The sequence below is a fragment of the Heteronotia binoei genome, chromosome 10 (assembly GCF_032191835.1).
Source record: "Heteronotia binoei isolate CCM8104 ecotype False Entrance Well chromosome 10, APGP_CSIRO_Hbin_v1, whole genome shotgun sequence".
In the NCBI taxonomy this organism is placed as follows: Eukaryota; Metazoa; Chordata; class Lepidosauria; order Squamata; family Gekkonidae; genus Heteronotia; species Heteronotia binoei.
In genome coordinates, this window is record NC_083232.1 from 58,839,432 (window position 1) to 58,866,461 (window position 27,030).

Consider the following 27,030-nt stretch of genomic DNA (forward strand, 5'->3'; position numbering starts at 1 on the left):
ACAAAAGTAGTTCAACAGTCACTGTGTACTGACTCCTTCTAGCAATACTGTTATTTTAACATGATATCCTAAAAAGGAGAAAAATAAAATGCAGATGATTACTCAGACTAGCAACTAGGCACAGGGGTCTTTAAACAACAAGATTTCTGAAAACTCTGCTATACTTACTTTCCATCAGTATCGGATGCAGCTGCATAGTGCAGTGGTGTACAGCCCCTTTCATCAAGGTCATTTACACTAGCTCCAGAACCCACAAGGGCAAACAGGCACTGGTAATTACAGTTGGCAGCAGCATAATGGAGCGGAGTTCTATGGTATATTTAATCAGGAAAAAAGGGTTATGAACATAATAACAAAGCTGCTTCTGACACCTGCTTACAAAACTACTATAAAACTATTTCTCTCTCAATCTTTTGATTATGAAATAATTTTATCAGAGGAGTATATACTTAACAGAGGTAAATCCAGCCTTACTCTGCTGTTTTATATCTTCAAAAATTATAATAAATAGATTTCTAAGTGACATAATAGCACAGATTATGTCTCAGCATAACCTAGGATCACTTTGTAAACAGTAGCGAAGTGAGATTACAACTTCCCCCTTCTCATGCTTCTACTGCCTCAGATGGTACTGGACATATATGCACAGAAATTATGCATTTAAAATCCTATAAATATAAAATTAAATACATGTATGCCAGAATCCTGGACTGGCTTTCAGATATTAATTGCGAAATTCAGGTATACATGCATTACTTTATATTATCCATAGGCCCTATGTAAGGGTATCTAGTTGCCATCGCTTAGTAGTTGGGGCGAGAAGGAGCCATCTTGCTCCCTCACAGCAAATGGGGAGGAGGAACTAGTATGAGCTGAGTAACTTTATTTATTAGGTATGGGTTTTGGAGGCAGACAAAATGAGACCAAAACCAGATGTTTAGGATTAGGGTTAGCCTAAAGGAAATAAATATCTCGACCAAAGACCATGAAGCACACAGGGATGCAAACTAGGTCTTGTGTTTTCTTAGAAGGAGTACATAACTGCCCAATTCCAGAACTAGCACTAAGTAAATAAATAACTACTCATTTGAACTAAGTGACAGGTTGAGATGACAACATCAATACAAACATCTGTGACTTTCTGCGTTATAAATGCCTATAAATGTTCTAGCCAATTGAGAAGTAGACTCACAAGCTTCTTTTCAGAGCAAACCATGAGCAATCTGTTACAGATGAAAAGTAATTAACTCACAATTCTGAACATCCCTTAGCCTCCCTTGATAATTCTAAAATACATTGGTAAATATTGTCACAGAGGGTGGGACTGGGTCACTTACTTAAAACAATTGGCAGAAAATTGCAAGCCCAACTGAACGTTAAATATTAGCATACAATACCTATTTGAAGATCAAGGTAGTCTGTTTGCAGCAATAGAAAAGAGCAAGATTCCAGTAGCACCTTAAAGACTAACAATATTTGTGGCAAGGTTTGTGCTTTTGTGAGTCACAATCACTCATGAAAGCTCACACTGAAACACCAGTTTTGTTAGTGTTCAAGGTGCTACTGGACTCTTGCTCTTTTCTAATACTTATTTGAATATTTCCCAGTGCACAAGTTAAAAGCTGACCTTCACCAGTAACAGATGGAAATGTGGTTGCTGACCAAAAGAATTTGGTTGGCCTTGAAATTTATCAATAAAGGTCAGAAAAGCTGAGATACTTCAAGCAGACACTCTTCACATTAAAAGCTACCCATGTCAATCATGGAATGGAATGTTTATGATAGACAGACAAAATATTAAGTAGAATGAATAAATGACAAGCATTTAAGCATTTTTTTGCTAGTCAAGACAAAGATCAGATATTCTGAGCTCTTACGATAGATGGTGAAATTATTTGATAAATTCTGTGTATAGAAAAAGATCATAATGACTTACCTTCCAAATTTGTCTTTCTTATTGAAGTCTGCACCTGTGTTGAGCAACAGATTTAGGCACTCCAAGTTTCTGAAAAACAAAATTGGATACTGAAAGCTTTTTTTGAAGGAAATGAGATGCCCTATTACACAAACCAGCAGTGGTTTACAAATACCATACAATATTTTTCAAAATTATACCATCATACCAGGCTAAATAGATAAGATTAATTATATACAAACTTTAGACATTATCAATTTGAATATAATAATGCTTTTATATACTTCAGGTTTTAAGCATTATAAGAGCAAAAAGAGACTTCCGCAGCATCCATACCATTATATTTAATGAAGGCAGATGTAAATGTTAACTCTTAGAGATATCATCCTAAATTTATTTTATATACTTTCATAATATACCAGCTTAAACATTTTAAACAAATGTTTCTTCATAAATGCCAAGTTTTGAAAAAGTGAATACAAAATTAAGCCCAAGCTATTTTGCTTATCTAAATACTTCAATATCCTATATTTCCTTCATATTATATAAGTATGATATACAAGTAAACACCACATAGTGTGTTTATTTATACCTAAATATTAACCAGCTTGCTGGGGATAAAGTGTAGATGACTGGGGAAGGCAATGGCAAACCACCCTGTAAAAGTCTGCCATGAAAATGTCCTGATGTGACGTCACCCCATGGGTCGGCAATAACCCGGTGCTTGCACAGGGAACTACCTTTACCTTTAAATATTACAAAGATATCGCAAATCTCTCAATGCAGTAGGTTTTGTGGTGTTTTCTAAAATAAGATTATTTTTAAAAGAATTCCCTTTTATCCTTTCAAACCCCAAATTTAAAAAGTGGCTTGAAACCAAGAAGATACACACCCTCCAGCTGCAGCTGCATGAAGACACGTCCTGCCAAAATCATCTGGAGTATCTACGTCAAAGCCTAGAAAAGAAGTACATCTTTGAAATGTAAATCTTCTGTCCAGCTTTTAATGCTTAAAATGAAAGAATACTTCTATATATAGCGGTTGAAGCAAAAATCACTTCCTCTAGAAAGTAGTTCATTGTCAAACATATGTATTCTGCCAAAATCACTTTGAACCTACATTTGCAGCACTGGTAATAGCGACAGCAATTCATGTGGACTTTTTCTGTTATACTGCTCTATTGGAAGGAGTATACTGAAAAACTTGAATTAGGTAGTATGAATATCAGAGTTCTAAAGACCATTAAAGAAGTAGTATGCTGCCTAGTTTGACCAGAAAGGTTTCTAGCAACCCTTTTACTGGCAGAATGAACTCTGGTGGCAGTTCTTACATATAAAACAGCAGGGAAACAGGATAAATAAGAGCAAAAACTTTTATTCACTACCATGGATAGGAGAAATATAGACACTCAGCAATGAGGCTTTAAACTGTTTTTGTTGGGCACATTAAGTTTTTAATCCTTTTCCAGATGTTAGCTCTTGGGTGCACAGAACAGTAAGCAGCCAAAGAAACTGGCCAGAGAAGCAGCAGTGCCTTTGGTTGGCCTGGGATTAAAGGAATTACTAAAGGACGATGAGATGGCAGAGAAGCTCAATGGAATTTTTGTTTCTGTGTTCACTATGGAAAGTGTGGGGCATGTATCCATGCAACGCCACTGTTTTCAAAAAACTGGATCCAACAAAGGCGAAGGTCGTGTACCTGAGTCATTTGGGGGTTGGGGGGGCTGGGATCAGGAATCAGTCTCCTAGTCTTCGGTGAGGCACCACTGGTACCAACACAGGGGGTAAGGAGTCTTCAGGTAATGCTAGATTCCTCACTTTCTATGGAGGTCCAGGTCACTTCAGTTGCCATATCAGCAGACTAGGCAGATTCATGGAAGATAGGTCTGACACTGGCTACTAGCCATGGAGACTAAAGGGAACCTTTATGTTCAGAGGCAATAAACCTCCAGACACCAGTGCCAGAAGGCAACATCAGGGAAATGTCTCAGCTTCTATATCTGATTGCTGGACCTCCAGAGGAACTGGTTGTTCCATCTGAGAGATGGGATGATGGATTAGATGGACCACTGGCTTGATTCAGCAGGGCTCTTCTTATATTCTTATGACAGATATCTGTCCCAGGATGTTAGTATGCTGATTCCACCAACACTTCATGTTTAAAAAGAAATGCCAGTTTGCAAACGATAGGGTAATTCTCCATCTAATGTAAGTATTTTATGGTAAAATGAGATCAGATTACATGCAAATAACAAATATATTTCCTTAATGGAAAAACAGTATATTTTTATCTATTTCATGTCTCTTGTTGAGTGACCAACATAGAAAATGCACCACAAGGTCAAGCAGTACAGATCTGGAATACAGCTTTTTGGAAACCAGTATTGCAAACTCCCTATTCCGGGGGTGACAAACTCATTTGTTATGAGAGCCAGATCTGACATAAAGGAGACCTTGTCAGGTCGTGCTAGGTGTGTCATAAAATGTAATGCCAGATAGTAGATATGTAAATTTTATAAAAGACACAAACACAAGTAAATATTTTTTAAAAAATTTAAAAAATGCTTAAAAGATAAGCACAATATTTTGTTTATTTAACAGTTTCTGATAACAGATACTTCTTGCTCTGAATTATTGCATCAAAATTTGGAGACAATATCTATGCTGTAGCAATCTTGAGAAGGCTGTTGTTCAAGTGTGCATCTGTTAAGCTGCAAACCTACTTTTGATTTACTGACATTCATTTCAGAAATCTCATAGTCAATGATTTGAGCCTAAGACCCAGGGGAAAACATAAAATGGCCGGGCATTGTAAGCTTTTGTACATAAGTTGCTTCATGTGCTGGTCAGCCAACGGACAAAATAGAGGCTTTGCTCCAAAGTGCCATATGATTGAGCACTAATCACTTAAAAGTCCGAGTGTACTGCTCAACATTTTGGAGGGCAGAAACTTCCAGGCACACATTAACGGACTACAACCAGTAACTACTATTGTTTATAGGAGGGGCAATTTACAGACAAGAATAACCTCTTATTACTTCTCAGCACATGAAGAACAACAAATGACCATGAGAATATTCAATTAATTCTGGTGAACTTCTGGCTCATACTATTTACTACTTAATTAACCAAATGAAATGAAAATGTGTGAATATCTTTTTTTTGTAAGCTGGAGCAGCTCTAGATATACAACTGATTTCCTGCTGTCTAGGTACAATACAATGACAAAGATATCAAACATCAGGAATCTCTCCAACCAGTAAAATATAATGCATTAGTGACTAAAAGCTACAGAATTAAGTGGACTGCTCCATTCTTACTCATAAATGTTAGTGCTACCTGCATATCATAGTAACAAGCAATTCTGAGTTACTGTCAGACTTTCTATTAAGGGACAAGTTCATTTCTCCTTTCACTAAGAACCACTGTATGCCTCAAAGAGGTTAGGTTTCAAACTGCAGTGCATTGTTCACTTGAGTGATATGAACAACTGTGCATTAATGCTTCCTAGATATAGCAAGCTTAAAACTAACACATCCTCATATAAGAGTATGTAATATAGAAGGGGAAAGTATTTCAAGGGCAGGGGGGACAAAACTAAAGTTCCATACAGATCTGAAGTACCACATAGAAATTATAAATTGCTATTTGCTTTTGTTTATAATGATACAATAAAAGCGTGATAAACAAACTACTTAAACCAGCGTTTTTGGAAACTTGATTATATCACCAAGAAAGATACTGGTCTTTGTCCTTGCTGTCCTTAAGCACTGTGATACAGGAGGTTGAAATACAAACAAACTCAGTGTAATGAGAAAAGCACAGTCATAAAGATGCAAGATTAATATATTGTGAATTGTACAAAGAGCAGTTGTATTTATCACTACAAGGAATCATTCAATTAAAAACGGTAAATCTGTGTTACCTTCAAAGTCAAAATGTTATGTTGAGGAAACATGTCAATACCTCCAGAATTCTTTTAAACTACAAGTGGGGGACCTAAGAAGAATTGTACGGTGGGATGGGAGAGCACTTGTAAGTCCCTATCAAATCTAACATCCCTCAATTTCAAGCATGTTATGAACATTCTCTTAAAGTCTGCAGATAAAGGAACAGATTTCACAGAGATTATTATGCTGACAGAAGATTTATACATGGACAGTGGAGGCGGCAGGTCAACACGGGTAGAGGTGACCAATTTAGATAGGGTTGGAATCAATGATTTTATTCTGTAGTATCAATAAAAATGATACAGAAGAGCTGAAGTAAAAAGTAAACAAATTCTGAAAGAGCTTACCTGATGAAAGCAGTTTTCTGCAACAGTCTGAAAATCCACTTAATGCTGCCAAATGGAGAGGAAACATCCCATGTATACCCCGCCTAAGATACACCATAATCAGACATCACAGTCTCATTACAATCGATCCAGTAATCCAAAGTGTCACACCAAATTCCACATCTACAACGTTGTTTTTAATTTCCCTTATAATTAGTTTAAGAAAATAACAACACATTTGAATAAAAATTTATATCTAAATCCAGTACGGCTGTTCAGAATGACAATCAATTAAAAAGTGAGCCTTATTTATATTGACAAGATAAATATGAAAAACTTTTTTATTTTAATTTTGGAGACTATATTATTATGCTCAAACTGTTGTGTGGGACACTATAAACAATGCTGGAATGGTTTAAACATTACATAAAGATTTAAAAATTGTGGAACTTATAGGTCAATATAACTTTGACACACAGACACACACACACACACAATATATCTTAAATATTTGAAATACTTCAAATCACTGAATGTTACTTACTTTGCAGTATCAGCACCACTTGTAATTAATGTGTTGATTAGCAGTTCATGGCCATATCGGGCTGCTATGTGCAAAGGTGTATTTCCATTCTTATCTTCACAGTCTATTTCCGCTCCTGGAGAGTCAGTTGTAAAATAACTGTGTTTTAGTTGCACAGAAATTAACTTGAAGAAATATCAGGAAGTTTCACAATCAGTCAGTCTGTCAACTGGCTGAGCATTCCCATGTATTTAAAGGCTGCTTCCTACTTCAAAGAAGAAGCTAGGAAAGAGATTTGTGTGGTCTTCCCTCCCTATTTCTAGATGTCATGAAAAATCAAACTCAATAATATCCTGCACAAGTGAGACTTAGAAGTACCAGACAGCTTGTGGAGCTCACAGATCTCAATGCAGAAGGAAGAATCCTGTTTCCTATATTACAGTAACGATTTTTAAAAAGGGAAATCAGATTTTGTGTAGCAGCCCTATGATAAAAAAGCCTCAATACTGATGCCACATGAGCCAGTACTTAGTTCCAGAGAAGTCTCCAGTACATTGAACCCAAACAATATGAGGCAGGGCATGGAGTTTATTGGCTGGCTTTACCAATATAAAAATCTGGAAACAATAACTTCCTTTCTGCCCTGGGAGGCTTCTCCTCACCATGTCGGTGGCCCAAGGCACTCGATAAATGAGACTGTGTACCAGAGTTTAGCTTCAAGAAGTCTAATGTAAGGATAAGTCTAAGGTAAACTATACCAGAACTTAAACCTTCTATGGGATGAGGGCCATACTGGAATTACAGCTGACCAAGGGGAAGAACAGCCTATGGATGAGAAGATTACAGAACAGGACTCTTCATGCTCCTAAAATTCACATTTTAGGATACATGTAAAAGAAACAGTGACTCTATTAACAGAATTACTCAAAATGCCAAACTTGCTATTTCTCACTTAACAGTGACAGAGACACCAATTTGCTTAAGCAGTCAAACACAGCTACCCATCTGAAATTAAAAACATAAGGCAAAGTTCAAAATGTTTTCTTTACCGTTTTGGATGATGGTTTGCGATCTTGAAAATCTTCCATGGATTGCTGTCATATGCAGTGGTGTTTTCCCATCTTTACTCTGGGGGGAAAAAAGTCAACCCATGGCTACCAAGTAATTGCGCAAGATCAGCATGGAGAGAACTGATAAAATGTTGGTTCTTTTTCTGCATTGTATTCTCTTCCCTGTATTCCTGCAAAACTGTTCTGGTGGCAACAATCCAAAGCAAAACTGTAGGCTTTTCTGTGACACAGTTGTCAACATTGCTAACTGCTGTTGCAGTAGTGAATAGCAACACTGTGACAGACTCTCAAAACTATGCCTTTATGGCTAGCTTTCTAGAAGTCAGTGACAGCAGACAAGCACTGACACCTAGCACCATATCCACATCCCAAGCTATAAGACCAATGCAATTAAAACAAGCTTTTAATGTAATCTTCTACAAACAATAGATTTTTTAATGTTCTTCAGATCATTTGAGGTCAGCTATAAGCTTAAGAAATTAATTACAAAAAAACCCCCCGATCCTTAATACACTTATTCAGTTTTGGAACTGTATTTGAGGCACATGGTCATTCACCCCTAAAAACATCCTTGAAGTAGGTCAAAATAATGCATAAAAGGGTTCCATTATTATTACTACTGCTGAACAGCTTCAAAGCATGATTACAGCTATGAATGGTCTACAGTTGTGTAAACATAAACAAATAGCTGGCAACAGTATTTTCATGTTTAAAGAGCAATATTTTTCCCTTCACAAATACTGTGATAATTCTGCTCTCTGAAATGCCATGTTTACAGAACAGTCACAAAGGTGTCATAACCTCCAGATATTGTTTAAATTCCTTAGCTTTAGTGCAGCATGGACTTACCCAGTGCTGCCATTTGTAGATCAGGCAAGGATGATGGGAGGAAGATGTATGCAGCTCCACACTGCCATGAGGCTTGTAAGGAGCAAGATCGGCTGCAGGGCTGGCCTGCCAGCTTCATCACCCGGGGCCAGCCTTGAGAGGTATGGCAGAGCAACCCCGTCAGCTATTTAAGACCACATCATGGCCCTTCTCCCCTGTTTTATTTTTCCCATCCACCCTCTCCCTTCTTTCGTTTGGTTGTTACAGGTCAGTTTACAGTGCCCAGTTATTACTTTATTGCTTTTCTTGCCACAGCTTAGGCGGTTTGGACACTGTGACAGATCCTTTGGGGGGGGGGGTGTGGAGAGGACCGGCCTGTGTGCCTGCCTCCCCTGGTTTGGGGACTCCCTTAAGAAGTCTTCAGAAACAGTCACTTGGCTATATGCCCAGCTCAGGGGCTGCCAGCTGGCTTCACCACCAGGAGACAAGGGGACCATTCACTAGCTCATGCCCAAAGGGATCTGGGGGTCTTGCTATTCCATGGTGTCATCTCCCTGCAGGTGGGCTGGGGGATTTTGGTTCTCAGGTAGCAGGCAGGTTGCCTGATGCTGGATCTGTTCCCATGCTGTGCCAGTGCTCTGTTGGCTGCATCCAATAAAAGCTGTTACCACGTTTTCATTAATTCTGGGTTTGTTTGTGTTCCTTCTACTGCATCACTCCTCCATCCCCCTGGAGCCCACAAATCTATACTTCTGTGTATCTACACTCCATCACTGGAAACTAGGGCTTCTTCTTAGTCTTTGCTGTTTTATCAATGGGTATATAACTGTAAAACTACAGCTCTGTTCCTATGAGAAGAAAATTTGCTTCATTTAACTAGTTTGCATTTCATGTGATTTTTAAACAAAAGATATGAACAATACTCTGATATGCCTTTTTAATGTTCATGGCTGTTTAATGCATTATTGCACACTAGTTTCAGGCACCCTTTTATTTGTTCAGGATATTGCTTCAGCTTTCTTTCAACCTCTCCCTTATCAAATTAACAATTAAACAGTTAAACTCCCTCATGGAACAGAAGAGAGCCAGCCCTTCATGCAACACATTTTGTTTGCATGGTTTTGTAAAATATACTGGTTTGTATTCCAGGGATCTGTTCCACTAATGACAACACACTTCCCCAGTGCAAGAAGCCTCTTGTATCAGGGGAAGTCTCCTTGTACTGCTATTAGCAGAAGAGTGTCACAGATCAACTGGGATTCATCACAGCCTTCTATGCTATCAATGGGATATGGAAAGTAGTCTGAAAATCAATGAATCAGCGTAATACTGAACACTCACATAGATACAACACAAACTGCATTAATTGAATAGATGAGTTTCTATTTTACAGTATTACATTTTAAAGCAAAATCAATAAAATATCAAAATGTCGTAAGTATTGTTACAGCTTTTAAAATTCACCTTTCAGTTCATTTTACCTTCATATTCACATCTGCACCATTACAGACCAGAAGTTCTAAGCACAATGCTCCATGGGTTGATGCAGCCGCAAAATGTAAAGGTGTAAATCCCTTCTCATTCATTTGATTTACATTAGCACCACAGTCTATCAATTCATTTACAACAACATCTTGTCCATTGAAACAAGCAACATGAAGAGGTGTGTTTCCATATGCATTTGGTTCATTCATCTGTCAGGGGACAACATCATAAGGAATCATGTATATTTTATAGTCTCTCCTCAGAATTTATATGCAACAAAATCTTATTTACTTGCTATCCAAAAATTACATTCATTAATTGGAGCTGAATATAAACTGAATGAAATTGCTCAAGGGACAGGCCACAGCTCTGTACAAGAATACAAAAGCACATGTTCAAAAGTAATTCCTAGTAAAATAATACAAGGTAAGTAAGGATAGGAAAGACTTGTGCATAAGATTCTGAAGAGCCTTTGTTAAAATAGTTAAAACAGATAACGCTGGATTAGGTCGTATTCACAGCCAACATATGCATGACAGATTACAGAGCTCTATAAAAAGTAAATTGTGTATATGCAGCCACTATTTGAATTGGGCCTGCAGAGGAAAGGAAGAGAGAATAACTGTTCAAGACTTAAGTTCCACTAAATTCAGCTCCTTTTAGCTTTAGTTAACACTAGTTCTAAAAAAATGATGTGCACTTACCTGCATTTTCCCTTTAAAATAGTAATAATCATACAAAGCTGAATTAGCAAAACTGAGAAAAGGTTGAAGAATGAAATCCATTTTTCCTGCCAACATGAACCGGATCAAAATCACAGTTATACATGTAAGCAAATTTATCTTCTACAGGCTCATGGAGATCTATGATCCCTGCTACATTTTTTTTGGATCTCACTGCAAGGCAACTTCTTTGTATCAAATATTATGTAAAGAATTTAGCTGGTGCAGCTGTTATATAAATTCAAAGTTTTAGTTTTTGTTTCATTTAACATTTTTATTTTAAATGAATGTTTCATTTTTAAAAATTACATAAATGTGTCCATCCCCAAATCTGAAGGGATTTTGTAATTTACAAGGCACTTTGAACCATGAGGAAAGACAAAATATAAATATTTTAATAAGAGTAAGAACCCTAGGTAAGTTGTAAACTCATTAATGAGCAAATGAAAGAAAGAAAGGAAAATGACATAAAATGAGAATCAATATTCATGATTGTCCTGCCCCTTCACAGCTTTTGTTATGCTTCCTTCACCTTCTATTTATAGTGTGGCATGCAAAGAATTTAATTATTTTGTCTTCTGCTTAATCGACTATAACCTTTGTATCTCACTTTTCCATCTAACCAACAGACTTCCAAGTTAAAACACAAATTAATGTTAACAGACATAGTTGCAATAAAGCCAAAGCCACAGGTTAATAACGCAGTCTCAACTAGTCTCATTTGTTGAAACACAGCTACAATCTGAAGATGAACAGGTTGCTTACCTGTAACTGATGATCTTCGAGTGGTCATCTGTGCAGTCACACTGATGGGATATAGGCGCCTGCGCCGATCTCGATCGGTATTCTTGAAAGCTGCGGATTTCCGCGCCCCAGGCCCAGTGCGCATGCGCAGAAGCCCCACTGCGCATGCCCACAGGGACCGGAGCGGACATCCCGCCAGTTCCTTCTGACCGCTGCGTAAGCCCTTAGAGATGGACCGGCAGCGGAGGGGAAGGAGGGCGGGTAGTGTGACTGCACAGATGACCACTCGAAGATCATCAGTTACAGGTAAGCAACCTGTTCATCTTCTTCGTGGTCTCTGTGCATCACACTGATGGGAGATTAGCAAGCAGAGTCCTACCTGGAGGAGGGTGCAACGGTCCATCATCGAGAAGCCTCTTGAAGCACCGCACGGCCCACTGATGAGCGTCTACGCCAGTCCAGGTCCAACGCATAATGGTTTACAAACGTATGCGGGGAGGACCAAGTGGCCGCATCACAAATGTCCTTCAGTGGGATTCCTCTCATAAAGGCTGCCGATGTCGCTAGGGCTCTAGTGGAATGAGCTCTAATCTGTCTTGGCAGGGGCCTCTTGCTTAACAAGTAGCATAGTTTTATCGTCTCAGTTATCCATTTGGAGATTCGCTGTGACGATACTCTTACACCTTGTGATGTTGTGGAATATGAGACAAAAAGTCTAGTGTCCTTACGTCCAGGCCTCACTCTATGTAAGTAGAACGAGAGTGCCCTTTTTACATCTAGAGTGTGAAGTTTCCTCTCCCAGTCTGAACTTGGGTTTGGAAAGTACACGGGTAAGCATATTTCTGCATTCAGGTGAAAGGCAGATGTCACTTTCGGAAGGAAGGTTACATCCGGGCGCAGCCTCACTCCTTCCGCGCTGAATTTCAAGTATGGGTCATCGCAGCGCAACGCTGCCAGTTCACCGACCCTGCGGGCTGAGGTAACGGCCACTAGAAAGGCTGTTTTCCAAGACAGTAATTGCAAGGAACATGTCGCCATTGGTTCGAAGGGTTTTCCCGTTAACGCCTGCAACACTGCTGGAAGGTCCCAGGCCAGGGCTGGGTCACGTACCGTAGGGTACAATCTTGCTAAGCCCTTTAAGAACCGTTTAGTATCAGGGTGAGAAAATACCGAATGGCCTCCCAATTGTTCATGGTTAGCCGATATAGCTGCCAGGTATACCCTCACCGATGACACCGTTAGTCCCTTGTCCATTAGTGAAAGCAAAAAGTCTAATATTAGTGGCAGGCCTGCCGTCCTAGGTTCTTTATTAGTCTTGTTAACAAATTGGGCAAACCTTGTCCATTTATACTGATACGATTTTCTCGTGGATAACTTTCTACTATTCAGCATGACGTCAAGGGCTCTGTCCGACAATCTCGTCACTCCAGCCGCCAAGCTGTGAGTTTCAGGTGGGGTACATCGTGGTGAATCACCCTGCCGTCGTGAGATAGTAGAAGGTCTGAGCTCACTGGAAATTGGTGGAACCTCCCGTGAGACAGCCGCAGTATCGGGGAGAACCATTGTTGTCTGGGCCACCATGGTGTGATGAGAATCCCCTTGGGGCGTTCTAAATGAATCTTGTGAACCACCCTCGTGATCAGTGGGATCGGTGGGAAGAGGTACACGTGCCGGCGGGACCATGGGATCAGTAACCCGTCTCCCAACGATAGGGGGTCCGCCCCCCCTCTGCAGCAAAATTTTTCGCATTTTGAGGTGCTGCGTGTGGCAAACACGTCCACTTCCGGTGTGCCCCATTTCTGGAACACCGGCCGAAGGAACTCCCAATTGAGTTCCCATTCGTGGAGAGAGGCCCCCCCCTCGACTGAGGTAATCCGCACAGGTGTTCAGATTGCCTGGCAGATGTGTGGCTACTAGAGTTGTGTCCAATTCTCTGCAGATTTCCCAAATCCTTAGGGCTAGAAAGCACAGTTTCCTTGAAACCGTGCCGCCTTGTCTGTTCACATAAGAGAGGGCAGTGGTGTTGTCTGTCAAGATCGCTACCGTTCTCCCCGTAATCAGGTGTTTGAAGGAGAGGACGGCATGATGTATGGCCAGCAGCTCCAGGAAGTTGATGTGGTAACGCAGAAGATCCTGAGGCCATTTGCCCCCCACACACATGTCGTTCGCGTGTGCACCCCAGCCCCACAGGGATGCATCCGTGGTTATAGTCAGCGTGGGAGTCTGCCTGTGGAACGGGGCTCCCTGGAGGAGGTTCTGTCTCTCCTGCCACCAGGGCAGGGTCCAGAGCACCGACGGTGGGACCGTCAGTTGGCGTGAAGGGGGGTCTGTTTGGCAGTTGAACACACGTAGGAACCACAGTTGCAGTGTCCTCATGTGGAATCTGGTGAAACTCAGTACTGCCGTGGTCGCTGCCATTAAGCCCAGGAGGCGTTGAATTTGGAACGCCGTGACTGTAGGGTTGGTCAGGAACACGTGTATTAGAGATATGATGTCTTCCGCTCTTTGTGTCGGCAGGAAAGCCCTGCAGGCTTTTGAGTCCAATATGGCCCCTATGAATTGCGCTCTCTGGGAGGGCTGCAACGCCGATTTCTTTAGGTTGACCTGTAGGCCTAATTTTTGCAGAAGGGCTAAGGTGACTTCTACGTGCCGTGTTAAAAGTATTTCCGAACTCGCTACCAGCAGCCAGTCGTCTATATAGGGAAAGACAGTGATCCCCTGTAGACGCAGATGAGCAGCCACCACCACCATGATCTTTGTAAAAACTCTCGGTGCCGTAGAGAGGCCAAAGGGCAAAGCTTTGTATTGGTAGTGGGAGTCTCCAATTGTGAATCTGAGGAACTTTCTGTGGCCCTGATGTATGGTCACATGGAAGTAGGCATCTTGCAGGTCTAGTGTGGCCATCCAATCCCCTTGGTTCAGTAGGGGTAGGATGTTCTGTAGGGAGACCATTCTGAATTTGTGGTTTTGTATGAAATTGTTTAGGCCTCGTAAGTCCATGATGGGTCGAAGGCCTCCATCCTTTTTGGGGATGGTGAAATAACGGGAGTAAAACCCTCGCCCCTCTTGGTTGGTTGGCACCTTCTCTATCGCATCTTTTTGGAGAAGCGATTGGACCTCTTCCTGTAGAGTGAGAGATGCTCTGGTGTGAATGACAGTGGGAACTGTGCGGTTTTCTCTGAATTCTATTTGATAACCCTCGCGGATTATCGACAGAACCCATTTGTCCGTAGTGATTGTGGACCATGCCGGAGAGTATGGGAAAAGTCTGGTATGGTGTGAGTCCGAAAGGTAGGGGGCAAAACAGGGGGAAGGGCAGTCAAAGACCCTGTTTGGACGGTCTATTCCCCTTTTGTCTGGATGGCTGTGACGAATTAGGTGAGTACTTCGTTTTCGGGTTGTACGGCGGCTTGGAGTAGGTTGAGGAACCTTTGGGCCTCCATTGTTGCTCGGTGGGTTGCTTGGAGAATGGCTTCTTACTCCAAGGTTTGTTCCAGGAGCGTTTCCCCTGGGTTCTAGATGACATGGGAACCCCCAAATTGCGAGATGTTTTGATGCTTTTGTCCATCTCTTGCAATATGGTGTCTGTGGTGGAGCTGAATAGCCCACTTCCGTCAAAGGGAAGATCTTCGATGCAGGATTGTGTATCCGGCTGGAGTGCCGTCGACCTCAACCAAGAGTGGCGTCTTAAGGTGATAGCTGAGGTGAGTGTTTTTGCTGAGATGTCACCTGCATGTTTAGCCGAATTAATTTGCTGCTTAGCTAGTGCTATGCCTTCCCTTTGAATTTTCTTGAGTGCCTGTTTGGCTTGTTCTGACAGGTCCGGAAGTGTTGATAACTGATCCCATAGGGCGTATTGGTAGCGGCCCATGCACGTGCCATAATTTGCCACCTTTATTCCCAGCGAGCCTGCCGTATAAATTTTTCTGCCTAAATTGTCCAACTTCTTTCCTTCCTTGTCTGGAGGAGAAGCATGTGTCTTTCTGGCCTTTGACGAGGACGCCACCACCACCGAGTTTGGCTTCGGGTGGGTAAACAAAAACTCGGCTGTGGATTCCTGGACTCGATACATGTGGTCGAGTCTTCGGGAGCTTATTGGTGTTGAGGCTGGCTTGTCCCACGATGCTTTTGTCGTGTGTAGCATCACCGTAGTAAGTGGTAAAGCTATGGCCGTCGAGGTATCCAATTGCACGACATCGAACACGTTATCGGTAACCACCGGCTTGGGTTGGACCGTCGGTAGCGATAGAGTGTGTGCCATCCTTTTAATTAAATCTCCATATGATTTTAAGTCCTCTGATGGAGATATGGGCAACTCTTCGCCTACCTTGCTGGATGGAGCTGGCTCTTCCGGCGAAGAAATTTCCTCTCGGGGAGAGTCTTCCCCGGATGTTGGGGAGCCTTCTTTGGATTCTGAGTGCTCCGAGGAATGCTTGGGTGTTTCTTGGGCCCTTGGTGACTCGGGAGTCTTCCGCTCGGGGCTCCGAGATCGTGGGGTAGTTTTCGGCTCTTTCGGTGGCGTTGTGTCCGGTGGTTTTGACACCGACGCCGACGGTGTGTGTCGAGGTCGGTATGACGTTCGGGATCTGACAGATGCTTCCGATTGTTGGTCCCAATCCAGATGTCTGGGAGGGAACCAGGGGAACATAGAAGGCATGGGGCAGGACCCGTAGAGGTACTGCCACTGTCTTTGATCCCACGACATTGTAGGCGGTGGTTTCGGTGGGGAACGATCCCTGTTGCGAGATCTCTCCTCTGAATCTCTGGATCGATGCCGATACCGGGGAGCGTGCCGAGGGCTTCTTGAACAGTCGCGCCCGCGGTCCTCCCTCGGCGTGGTAGATCGATCTTCCTTGGGGTGCTGGGTTTGCCGACGATCGGGGCTGACTGATGGTTCCCTGATCGGCGTTCGGGGTTGAGCGGTGTCCTCCACTGTGTGTATCTCCAGTGGGCTGCTCTCCGCTCCCGATCTCTGGGATAGCTCTAAGTCGCGATCCGAGTCGGATGAAATGGCGATCTGCGTCGACATCGATGCCAACACCGGGGGGCTTAACCGGCGGCGTGGGGAAGCGAACAGCTTCAGTGGTGGTACTTTCGCCGTCGATCCCGATGGTGACGTCGGTAGCGAAGTCGCAGACGATCGATGTTTGTCCGACTTTTTCTTTTTCTTCGCTTCCGGCTGCAGTCCCTTCTCCTCCCTTGGCCGTTTTGCAGGAGTGGAGGAGGCGGACTTTGATGCCGAGCCCGATTTTGTGGGGCGGTCGGCGTCGGAGGTGCTCTTGTCGGCGCCGAGCGACTCCGATGTCGACGGGGTGTGCGTCGCTGCCGACGTTCGTTTAGGCGACAGTGCTTTCTCCATCAGTGCCGCTGCTAAACGACCCGCGCGGTTCTTTTTCGTCTGGCGGGAAAATTTTGCGCAGTGGACACACGCGTCGGGGATATGCGTTTCTCCCAAGCAAAAAAGGCAAAGAAGGTGTCCGTCTGTGGGGGAGATCTTGCTACCGCAGTTCTTACACCTTTTGAAAAATCCCCACCGTTTTTCCATACGGGGGGGGGGGTGAGGGAAAGGCGGGAAAAAGGGGGAAAAGTTTCGGAAAAATCTTTCGCCTTCTCCCTCCCTAGTCTTTAAAAAGACTGTTGTGTGGTCTATGCCAAGTAAAGTTCTATAACGTTCAAAATCCAACAACTAGCAACTTCCAAGAAAAGGATTTCTACCGACCGTGCGAGAGATCGACCGATCCAAGCGGCGGTCAGAAGAGAACTGGCGGGATGTCCGCTCCGGTCCCTGTGGGCATGCGCAGTGGGGCTTCTGCGCATGCGCACTGGGCCTGGGGCGCGGAAATCCGCAGCTTTCAAGAATACCGATCGAGATCGGCGCAGGCGCCTATATCCCATCAGTGTGATGCACAGAGACCACGAAGAAGATCTACATATAACTACTACTGGGCAACAAACATCATGAAAAGCACATTGTCCAGAACATGCCAATCGCAACAATGATGCAGCAAGGCAGACATCCCACAAGGGGGAATTCTGCAGCTAGTTATCAGCTTTATATAAAGGAAGTATTTTTTCATCCAGCAGAAAATTCCTCACTTAATGAAGGGAACCATCAGATCTAACACTTTTCAAGTACCAACATCTGCATTTGAAATTGGGTATCAGAACCACTGAACACACTACTGAAGCCAGAATGATTGTTTGCTGGATGATATCATTAGGCAAAATAATTAAAGAGAATTTTTTTTGGGGGGGGGGGGGAGGACTTCACTTGTTTTGAAATAGTTTAGGGAAAATAGTTATGATTCCTTAAGTTACACCCAGGAGACTGCAATCCTAAGGGGGAAAAAATTCCTTCCCAGGAAGTAGAACTATAAACTATTCAAATTTTTCAATGAACAGAGGTGAGTTTCCCATATGGAAATAACCATTTGCCCAACTGCCAGGAAGGGGAAAAATGGATGGGTATTTGGAGGGTCTGAACTATGCCATAAATGTCTGAGACACATGCTCTAAGCTGATTGGAGAAAAGGGTAAAGAGGATCCATATGAGGTTTCACTTCCAAATTCAGGATAGGATGAAGGGAAAGCCACCCAGCTAAGACAGGAATGATCAAAAGATCTACACACCTTGTCAGTCAGAAGTGCTCAAACCAGAACCAGGAACAAGAGAGGGGACCAAGTGAAGTCTGTCTTGACTAGAGATGGGCATGAGCCTTCCCATGACCCTAAATTCCTCATAAAAATCACCAGGTTGTGGTTCACAAACCGAGTTTTGTGCCCATCCCTAGCCACAGCCCTTCACATGGTTTTTTTTAAGTTCGTGGGGCTTGTGGTGGGAAGCAGGGGGAGCAAGAGGGATAATGGAAATGAGCTGCGTTCATTTCCACCTAACAGTGGGGCTGGTGCAACTGTCAGCTGTGCACCCAGTTCAACAATCCCTTTGTCCCCCCTGCTTCCCACTACGAGTCTAACAAATCTCCAAAAAGCACATATACTGGTGGGGGATACACTTCTGGGTAGCAGTGTGTGTGAACAAGATCCTGGGATACAGGTGGACTGTAAATATGAGCAGTCAGTGGGATAAAACAACAAAAAAGGCTAATGCCATCTTGGGGTGAATCAACATAGGCACAACATCCAAGTCACAAGATGTCAAAGTCCCTATGTACAACATATTGGTCAGGCTGCATCTGGAGTAATGTGTGCAGTTCTGGAGATCTCATTTCAAAAAGGATGTGGACAGAATGGAGTTGGTGCAGAAGACAGCAACAAAGATGATCAAGGGCCTGGAAACCAAATTCTACAAAGAAAGGTTGAGGGACTTGGGAATATTCAGTCCAGAGAAGGCAAGGTTAAGGGGGGATATGATTGCTCCCTTTAATTATTTATTTTATTCCATTTACAGACTGCCCTTCCCATAGAACAGGCTCAGGTGGGTTAAGTATTTGAAAGGCTGTCACTTAGAGGATGGCAGGGAGCTGTTCCTATTGGTAGCACAGGATAGGGTTCATAATTATGAGTTTAAACTACAAGCAGACAGATACAGACTTGATATTAGATTTAAAAAAATACAAGTATTTCAGCAGTGGAATTAGCTACCTAGAGAGGTGGTGATCTTCCCCTTCACTGCCAATCTTCAAGACAAACACATCAGGGGTGCTTTAGGCTGATGCTGCATTAAGCAGGGGGTTGGACTAGATGGTCTGTATGGCCCCTTCCAATTCTATGATTCCACACAGATCTGTGGCAAAGAATTGCACTTTCATTTCTATGCTTAAATTGCAACTCAAGAAAACCACAGGCTATGAGACTGTAAAGTGGATGTTGAAGGAAGTCCGTAAAAGGTTTAGGAGATAAACTTTGTATAGAACACTAGTTATTTGAGAAACATCATTATAAAGGTAAAAGTAAAGGTAGTCCCCTGTGCAAGCACCCCTGTGCAAATCCCCTGTGTTATTTGAGAAACATCATTATAAAGGTAAAGGTAGCACCCTATGCAAGTCGTTTCTGACTCTGGGATGACGTTGCTTTCACAACATTTTCACGGCAGACTTTTTATAGGGGGGTTTGCCATTGCCTTCCCCTGTCATCTATACTTTTCCCCCAGCAAGCTGGGTGCTCATTTTACCAACCTTGGAAGGATGAAAGGCTGAGTCAACCTTGAGCCAGCTACCTGAACCCAGTTTCTGCTGGGATCTAACTCAGGTCGTGAGCAGAACTTAGGACTGCAGTACTGCAGCTTTACCACTCCACACCACGGGGCTCTTTATACACATCATTATACATTGTGCCAAAACTATTCCTCTTAAGCGCTTCCATATCTTAACAGTGTGAAGAAATGATGAGAAGCAATTCAGAGGCATCTTGTCTTACTTACATCAACTCCAAGATCCAGAAGATACTTGACTACACTGATCATTCCACTGGAAGCTGCAGCGTGTAGCGGTGTATAGGATTTCTTGTCTTTACAGGTCACTTCAGCTCCATGGGCTACAAGCAGTTTTACTACATCAATATGACCTGAACAAAGAAAATGAATGTTTGTATAGTTTCAGGGTTTAACTAGTAGAATGATCAATTAAAGCCTTAATAGATTTTAATTAGCTACTTAAAACAGGTTTAAATCACAGGAGATTGCCATATTGGTTTGTTTTTTGGGCTATTCCAGGGGTCCTATAATAATAAATGAAAAAAATATATAGATGTCCATTCCTTTAAAAAAAACCAACTTTCTTACTAGCAGTTGGTGTGAGCTCTTATTTATTAGATACTAAACCAAGGTCTCAGAAAGGCCTCTGCATACAAAGCAGTGCTGGCAATATGCAAATATATTCAAATCAGCGAGTGATGAACAGCCCTAATTGGTTCAATAACTTTTTTCTCTTTACGCAACTAGCAGCCTCAGAGAGTACCCAGGGACAATAACCAGTAGCCTCAGACAGTAGCCAGGGATGCAAATTTCCATCTTGATGGAAACTCACAACAAACAGGATTTGCACTGGATGATTCTGACAAAACGCAGACTCAGTGCGCTTACATGATTCTTGATCAAGCAAGGAAACGTCACAAAAAAGCCTTTAAGAGCAGAATACAAATTAGCTTACAGACCAAATACAGAATACAAATTAGCACCTTACAGACATAATTTTTTTCACAGGGTACAAACGTACATATAAACTTTGATTTATGAAAGCTTATACCCTGGGCAAAAAAATGGTCTATAATGGTCTACTCATCTGAAACAGAAAGTGAGAAGTATCCAATGCATAAGGATTCAAATCGGAAATTGGGGAGGGGGGGGAGAGTTCCTAAGTTCCTTTACATACCCATATAGGCTGCCCAGTGAATAGCTCGTCTGTCTTTCTTGTCGAAGGCATTAATGTTGGCACCTCTAGACAACAACAAACTGACCATCTAGAATTAAGAAGACGTTTCTGCACTTTAAGTTTTATAGAAAATCAAAGCATTACTCAAGTTGAAAAATTATCTCTAGTATCAGCAACATTCAATTAGTATCAGCAACATTCAAGTTATTAAACATAATTACATCTAATGAGACTTCAACTATCTTTGACAGGTATTATTTAGTTGTTCATCCAGCCAAAATATTGATAGCTTAGAAAGTGTCCTGAAATATTTTTAAAGTGATCGTTAAAGTAGTTTTCCACAGCCATGGAACCTGTATGGAAAATTAGGGATGTGATCAAACCCCTCTATCTGATATAGATTTTGTCAATGTTCACCTATGAAAGCTAAAATCAATCACAATGATCAACCGGGCTCTTGGCTTTAATAATTATAAATCTAATCTGTATTTCTTATTATTTGCCAGCAGTTTACCTTAAACAATATTTTAAGCAGAAAGGTCACAGCACAGTAATCATATTAATAGTAGGTCTCCAAATATACTATGGAGTTACACTACTCATTTTCTTCTGCATGAAGCAATTGGATTACATTAATAGCCACCTGTTTCTGGAGAAACAACTGGTTTGAGGAACTGAAAGTGAGAAGTCATTCATACCTCAACATGTCCACTGAAGGCTGCATGATGTAATGCTGTTCTACCAGCACGGTCTGACACATTCACATTACTGAGAAGTGGCACCAAGGCTTCTGCGCACTTAACAGCTTTATTTGCAGCTGCTATGTGTAGTGGTGTTTGCCAGTTTTTGTCACGGGCATTGACATCTGCTGAATGCTTCAACAACACCTGAACAGCATCCTAAAGTAGTAAAGAAGACAACAAAAATGATACTTCCAGTCATCTACAATACTATAACTACACTACAATTCTTTTTGAGTCCAGTGGCATCTTTAAGACTAACAAAAGTTCTATTCAAGGTATAAGCTTTCATGTGCAAGCACACTTCATCTGCTACAATTCTGCATCCTTCTTTGATAGGCCTTAATTTTCCCCAAAAAAGTCTCAATCTCCTATCACCCATTGATAAAAAACGAAGTTCATATCAAAAATTCCTACTCACCATGCCAAATCAAATCAGAACTCCAGGATCAGAAATATATCATAAATGTTTATAAACTAGATTATAAATTTGATGGGGGGAAAGGAAACTTCCATCAAGTGCATCCCTCATGTTTCCCTCATTGACCCATCAAAACCTCAGTCAGTGCCTGTGCCCAGGATGGGTCTCTCCCTCCATTTGGACATAGTAGAAACTCACCCATTCTCTAACTAAGATCCTCTTCCCAAGCCCTGCTCTCTGTGCCCCCACCTACAGAATAGAGGCAGGTGGTGACCGAAGACAGGACTTTTTTGAGCCAGTTTGGTGTAGTAGTTAAGTGTGAAGACTCTTATCTGGGAGAACCGGGTTTGATTCCCCACTCCTCCACTTGCAGCTGCTGGAATGGCCTTGGGTCAGCCATAGTTGTCATAGGAGTTGCCCATTAAAAGGCAGCTGCTGTAAGAGCTCTCTCAGCCCCACCTACCTCACAGGGTGTCTGTTGTGATGGGGGAGGAAGGTAAAGGAGACTGTGACTGCTCTGAGACTCTGAGATTCAGAGTATAGGGCGGGATCAATGTTCCATCTAAGCGACAGTCTTGTGAGCAAAAATTCTACTTTGTGAGCTACTGGCATCAAAGTTGAGAGCTAATAGCATTAAAGTTGTGAGCTACTGCATAAATTAGTTTGCTTTGGGGTCATCCTTCCTGAGCTAAGACAAAAATGTGTGAGCTGGAGGCTAAAAATCTGTGAGTTAGCTCATGCTAACTCAACTTAGAGGGAACACTGGGCGGGATATAAATCCAATATCATCATCATCTTCTTCTTCTTCAGTGATGGACCAGCCTGAGTGTGGTGTGTAGTTTTCTCTGCTTTTGGTGCCAGAGCAAAAACCTGGAAGCTCACACTATCACACGAAGACAGAAAAGGGAGATGGGGATCATGGCCTTCTCTCACGCACACGAACAAGTGTAAGCTGAAGAGCTGACCTCGGGTAGTCTGTCCAAAATAGTTGTTTCCCGAGGTAGTGGCAAGCAAAGTACCAAGGTCATATTTTGGGATTACAATAGCTCTGTAGAAATGCTGTACAGAACACAGAGCTGAAGTCTGAGAAATGCAGGGATCTTAGTGAAGTAGCTCTGTTACAGGTGGCACCCATTCTCAAGGGAGGGAAGATCTGGACTAAGAAAACACTCCTCCTTCAATGCCTATTTCTATCTTACACCATCAGAGTTAGTTATGAAAGGATAAAATGTGCTCTTAAAACAGCACAGGCTTTTTTTGAGAAAGGGGACAATTAGATCCTAAGTTACAAAGAGATGGATATACAGAATCACTGAGTTGGAAGGGATCTCCAGGGTCATCTAGTCTAACCACCTGCACAATGCAGGAAGTTCACAAATACCTCCCCCACACACCCTCAGTGACACCTGCTCCATGCCCAGAATGAGGATGATCAATGGAGATGGGAAACTCCTAGGCTGCAGGAAAATCTATGATTGTTAGCCTGGACTGGAGTTTTGTGCCAAGACCAAAGTTAAGACTCAGATACTGTGGCAGATCCTGTGAGCCTGTGCCAACATACTCCAATTTGGACCTATTCCCAGGAAGGGGAATGTAAAGGCACTCTGCATGTATAGGATTAGCCAGCAAAATACCCTTGCATTTTTTCTTTCTAATGTTCTACTTAAAACTATCTGTATATTGATTGTTCCCAAGTATTCACTTTCTATGATTTATGTTTAATTATTGAAGTTTTATTATGATCTTTGGATGTGACCTGACTAATTAGAGAAATTCAACTCACCTTTTGCCATCTGCTCAATTACACTAACAAGAGGTCAGCCAGCGCTGAAACTAACAGGGCGCACAAACAGATACAGAGGGAGAAAAGAGCCCCAAAGTCTCTTTTTCCTCATGCAACACACACACACAGAGGTGTATACTTGGATGTACGTGAGCCAAAAATGAGCAGAAATTAGCTGTTTCAGGTCTACTTGGAGATATCTGAAGTTATATAAAACACTCCCAAAATTCTAGAAGTAATGAAAAATTATTTACCAGATTTTCAAGAGCTTTTTTGTTTTCTAGTGCTGGAGGGGGAAGTGAGACAGGAAACCGAACTATTAGTAGACATCTCTAGTCCATTTAAATTGTAAAGGTCCATTATTCTCTGTGGTAAGACTTGGCCTCTGAAATCAGAGGCCGGGTCTGGCAGTGGAGCCAAATGCCACCAAGTCATAGTTGACTTGGTTAGGGATGGGCATCAACCACAAACTTCACAAACTCAGTCAGCTTGCATACGAACCCAACTGAGTTTGTGAGGTTTGTGCCAGAAACAGCTGAGCCACAGGGGCAGACTTCTTGGTGTGGCTCAGCTCTTTAAAGGGGCTTTCTTGGGTGGGCAGCCCCAGACTCGAAGCCATTTAAACCAAATGGCTGAGCTCAGCTGTTTTTCGAGAAAAGCTGAAAGCAAAACCCTAATTTCTGCTCTTCATGAACTGCTGCAAACAGCACCAAAATTTGTGGAAAGTTCAGTTCACAAACACTGCTTCATGGACCACAAACTAGTTCGTCAGCAGTCTGTGCCCATTCCTATGACCCCATAGGGTTTTCAAGGCAAGAGACATTCAGGCGTGGTTTGCCGTTGCCTGCCTCTAGTGCAGGGGTAGCCAAACTATGGCTTGGGAAATATGGCTATGGGGTGGCCAAACTATGGCTCACACATATTGTGTGGCTCTTGAAGCCCCCACCACCCGATCAGCTGGCTTGGAGAAAGCATTTCTCTCTTCAATCACTTCTCCAAGCCAAACCAGCCAGTGAATTGGGAAATGCCTTTAAAGTTATAGTTGCTTTCTTTCCACCTTTCCCTCCCCCCATCTATTTGCCTTCCTTCCTGCCTGCCCTCAGACTTTTTGCATTCATGTCTTGTGGCTCTCAAACATCTGATGTTTATTCTATGTGGCTCTTACATAAAACAAGTTTGGCCACCCCTGCTCTAGTGTCATGACCCTGGACTTCCTTGGTGGTCTCTCATCCAAATATCAACCAAGGCCAACCCTGCTTAGCTTCTAAGATCTGACAATATCAGGCTAGCCTGGGCTATCCAGATCAGGGCAAGCCATGTCTAATCCACATAAAATAATGGTCCTTTACATCTGAAATGGACTGGAGATGCTGACTAAAGTCTGACTGGGTACACTTGGGCTTGGAGATTAGATCTACTACCCACAAGAAATCAGAGAGATATTCTTTCTTAAGGGTGGTAGAGAGATCAGGTCTACACTTAGGAAAAAATGGCCCTTTCAAATATAAAAGGAGGGAGACAATGCCAAATAGCTGTTTGTTGAGACCAACTTCTTCCTTGTGGTGTGTGTGTGTGTGGAGGAATGGGGAGGCAGTTACTAAAATGATCCCAAATTTTCAGGACCCTCTACCCAAATACATTTAAACAAATCTTGAAACTGTAAGGAGAGTTCAGAAACTTTGGGTCAACAAAAAGCATACCCTCTCCAAATCCAGACCCAAAATTAATCTGAAAAGTTTTGATGTTCATACCACTCCACACATACACATACACACACTTCAATGGGGGCAGGTTCAAAATAATTCCTTTTAGTTGGTGACAGACAGTTTGAGTAAAAAAAAAATCCAAATGCAGTAGGGGTGGGAAAACTTACACCATACCCCTTTGATACCGCTAGAACTGTCAAATGTCTCTACACCAGCATATTGATTTAATAGTGGTCCTACCTTAATCCAGCAGGTGTGATTTGAGAACATGACTGCATGAAAAGATCCTTTACAAGAAAATGCATAAAAACAGTGAAAAGAAAATTTTAAAATACCTCACTACATGATGCAACAGCTCTGTGTAAGGGAGTTAACCATTTGCTGTCTTTGGCATTAACTCTAGCTCCTGTAAAGAAATACAGAAATGATTGCAAAGTCAAACTAACAATTTCATACAAATGCTTTTTCAGAGTTGTACACCTAATCAACAAATACAAGTTAACAACCAAATAATATTACTGAAAGATTGTCACAGACTACTTATTACAGGATAATCATAGAATTCTTAGAGTAACTAAGATATTCTCTGTGCGGGAGCAGTTTTGTGTGGTTTCTCCATTCAGGGGCAGCTGCTGGTACAGCAACTGGGCTTCCACATTCCAGATTTCCCTGTAGTTTCCCAGTTCCCTGGCAGCAGTCATCCCTCCTCTCCCATGCCACTGGGGTTGTTCCAATTTCACCCCATACATCTCAGCAACATAAGGGGCTAGATATTTTAGGGGGGGGGGGGGTTAAATGCAAATATATAATTTAGAGAACCTGCTGGACATATTGTTATAACATTCTACTAATACAACAATATTCAACTGCTGATATGGCAGGGAAAAGAAATGAATACCATGGGGACAGTGGCAGGGAAAATGGCAGTGTCAGGAAAATTCAAATTTTCAAAGCCATGCAGAAGCCATCCAGGCTTTACTGTGTGTGTGTGTGGTCTTTCCTAAAACTTCACAACAAAGCAGGTTTAAAAAAAAATCAGGCAATACTGGGGGAAACCCTGTGGGGTGCATGCCCCACCAGGTTGTGCTGTATGAAAAAACCTGCTTTCCCAACATAACTGAACCCAGGGAAGATAATCTGTGCATGAATGGATTAAATAAACCGAAAACATTTTGCTGATAGGCAAGGCAATTTAGCCTGATTGTCCTTGCTGGATTGGAAAACTAATAAAAAATAGGGCTAGCTCTATTCTTAAATAATACACAACTGCGAAGTTATAAACATGTAGAATGCAGGCCTGTTCACTAAACACTTCAAGAACACATCATTTTGGGACTAACTGCTATAATCAAACAAAAGACAAAAGGTTTGTCAAAGATCCTCCGTATTCTAAATCAAACAAGAAAAATATGGACAGAAATTTTAGATGAAGAATTACAAACTGTTCAGTTCTCTTCCACCCATGTTATTCTTTCACCCTCAATTGGCT

General features: G+C 42.1%; 1 protein-coding gene across 2 annotated transcripts in view; it reads right to left on the minus strand.

The window, feature by feature from the left end:
* The window catches only part of ANKRD28 (ankyrin repeat domain 28), a 137,241-nt gene that overhangs the window by 24,044 nt on the left and 86,167 nt on the right, over nucleotides 1–27,030 (minus strand). For both annotated transcript variants that reach the window (XM_060248723.1, XM_060248721.1), the window contains exons 4-14: nucleotides 25,877–25,947; nucleotides 21,590–21,790; nucleotides 20,892–20,979; nucleotides 19,943–20,085; nucleotides 10,093–10,305; nucleotides 7,763–7,841; nucleotides 6,735–6,849; nucleotides 6,212–6,294; nucleotides 2,808–2,871; nucleotides 1,937–2,005; nucleotides 169–309 (exon numbers count right to left, since the gene is read on the minus strand). In XM_060248723.1, coding sequence (XP_060104706.1) covers nucleotides 169–309; nucleotides 1,937–2,005; nucleotides 2,808–2,871; nucleotides 6,212–6,294; nucleotides 6,735–6,849; nucleotides 7,763–7,841; nucleotides 10,093–10,305; nucleotides 19,943–20,085; nucleotides 20,892–20,979; nucleotides 21,590–21,790; nucleotides 25,877–25,947 — 1,267 coding nt within the window. The remainder of the gene's footprint in view (nucleotides 1–168; nucleotides 310–1,936; nucleotides 2,006–2,807; nucleotides 2,872–6,211; nucleotides 6,295–6,734; nucleotides 6,850–7,762; nucleotides 7,842–10,092; nucleotides 10,306–19,942; nucleotides 20,086–20,891; nucleotides 20,980–21,589; nucleotides 21,791–25,876; nucleotides 25,948–27,030) is intronic.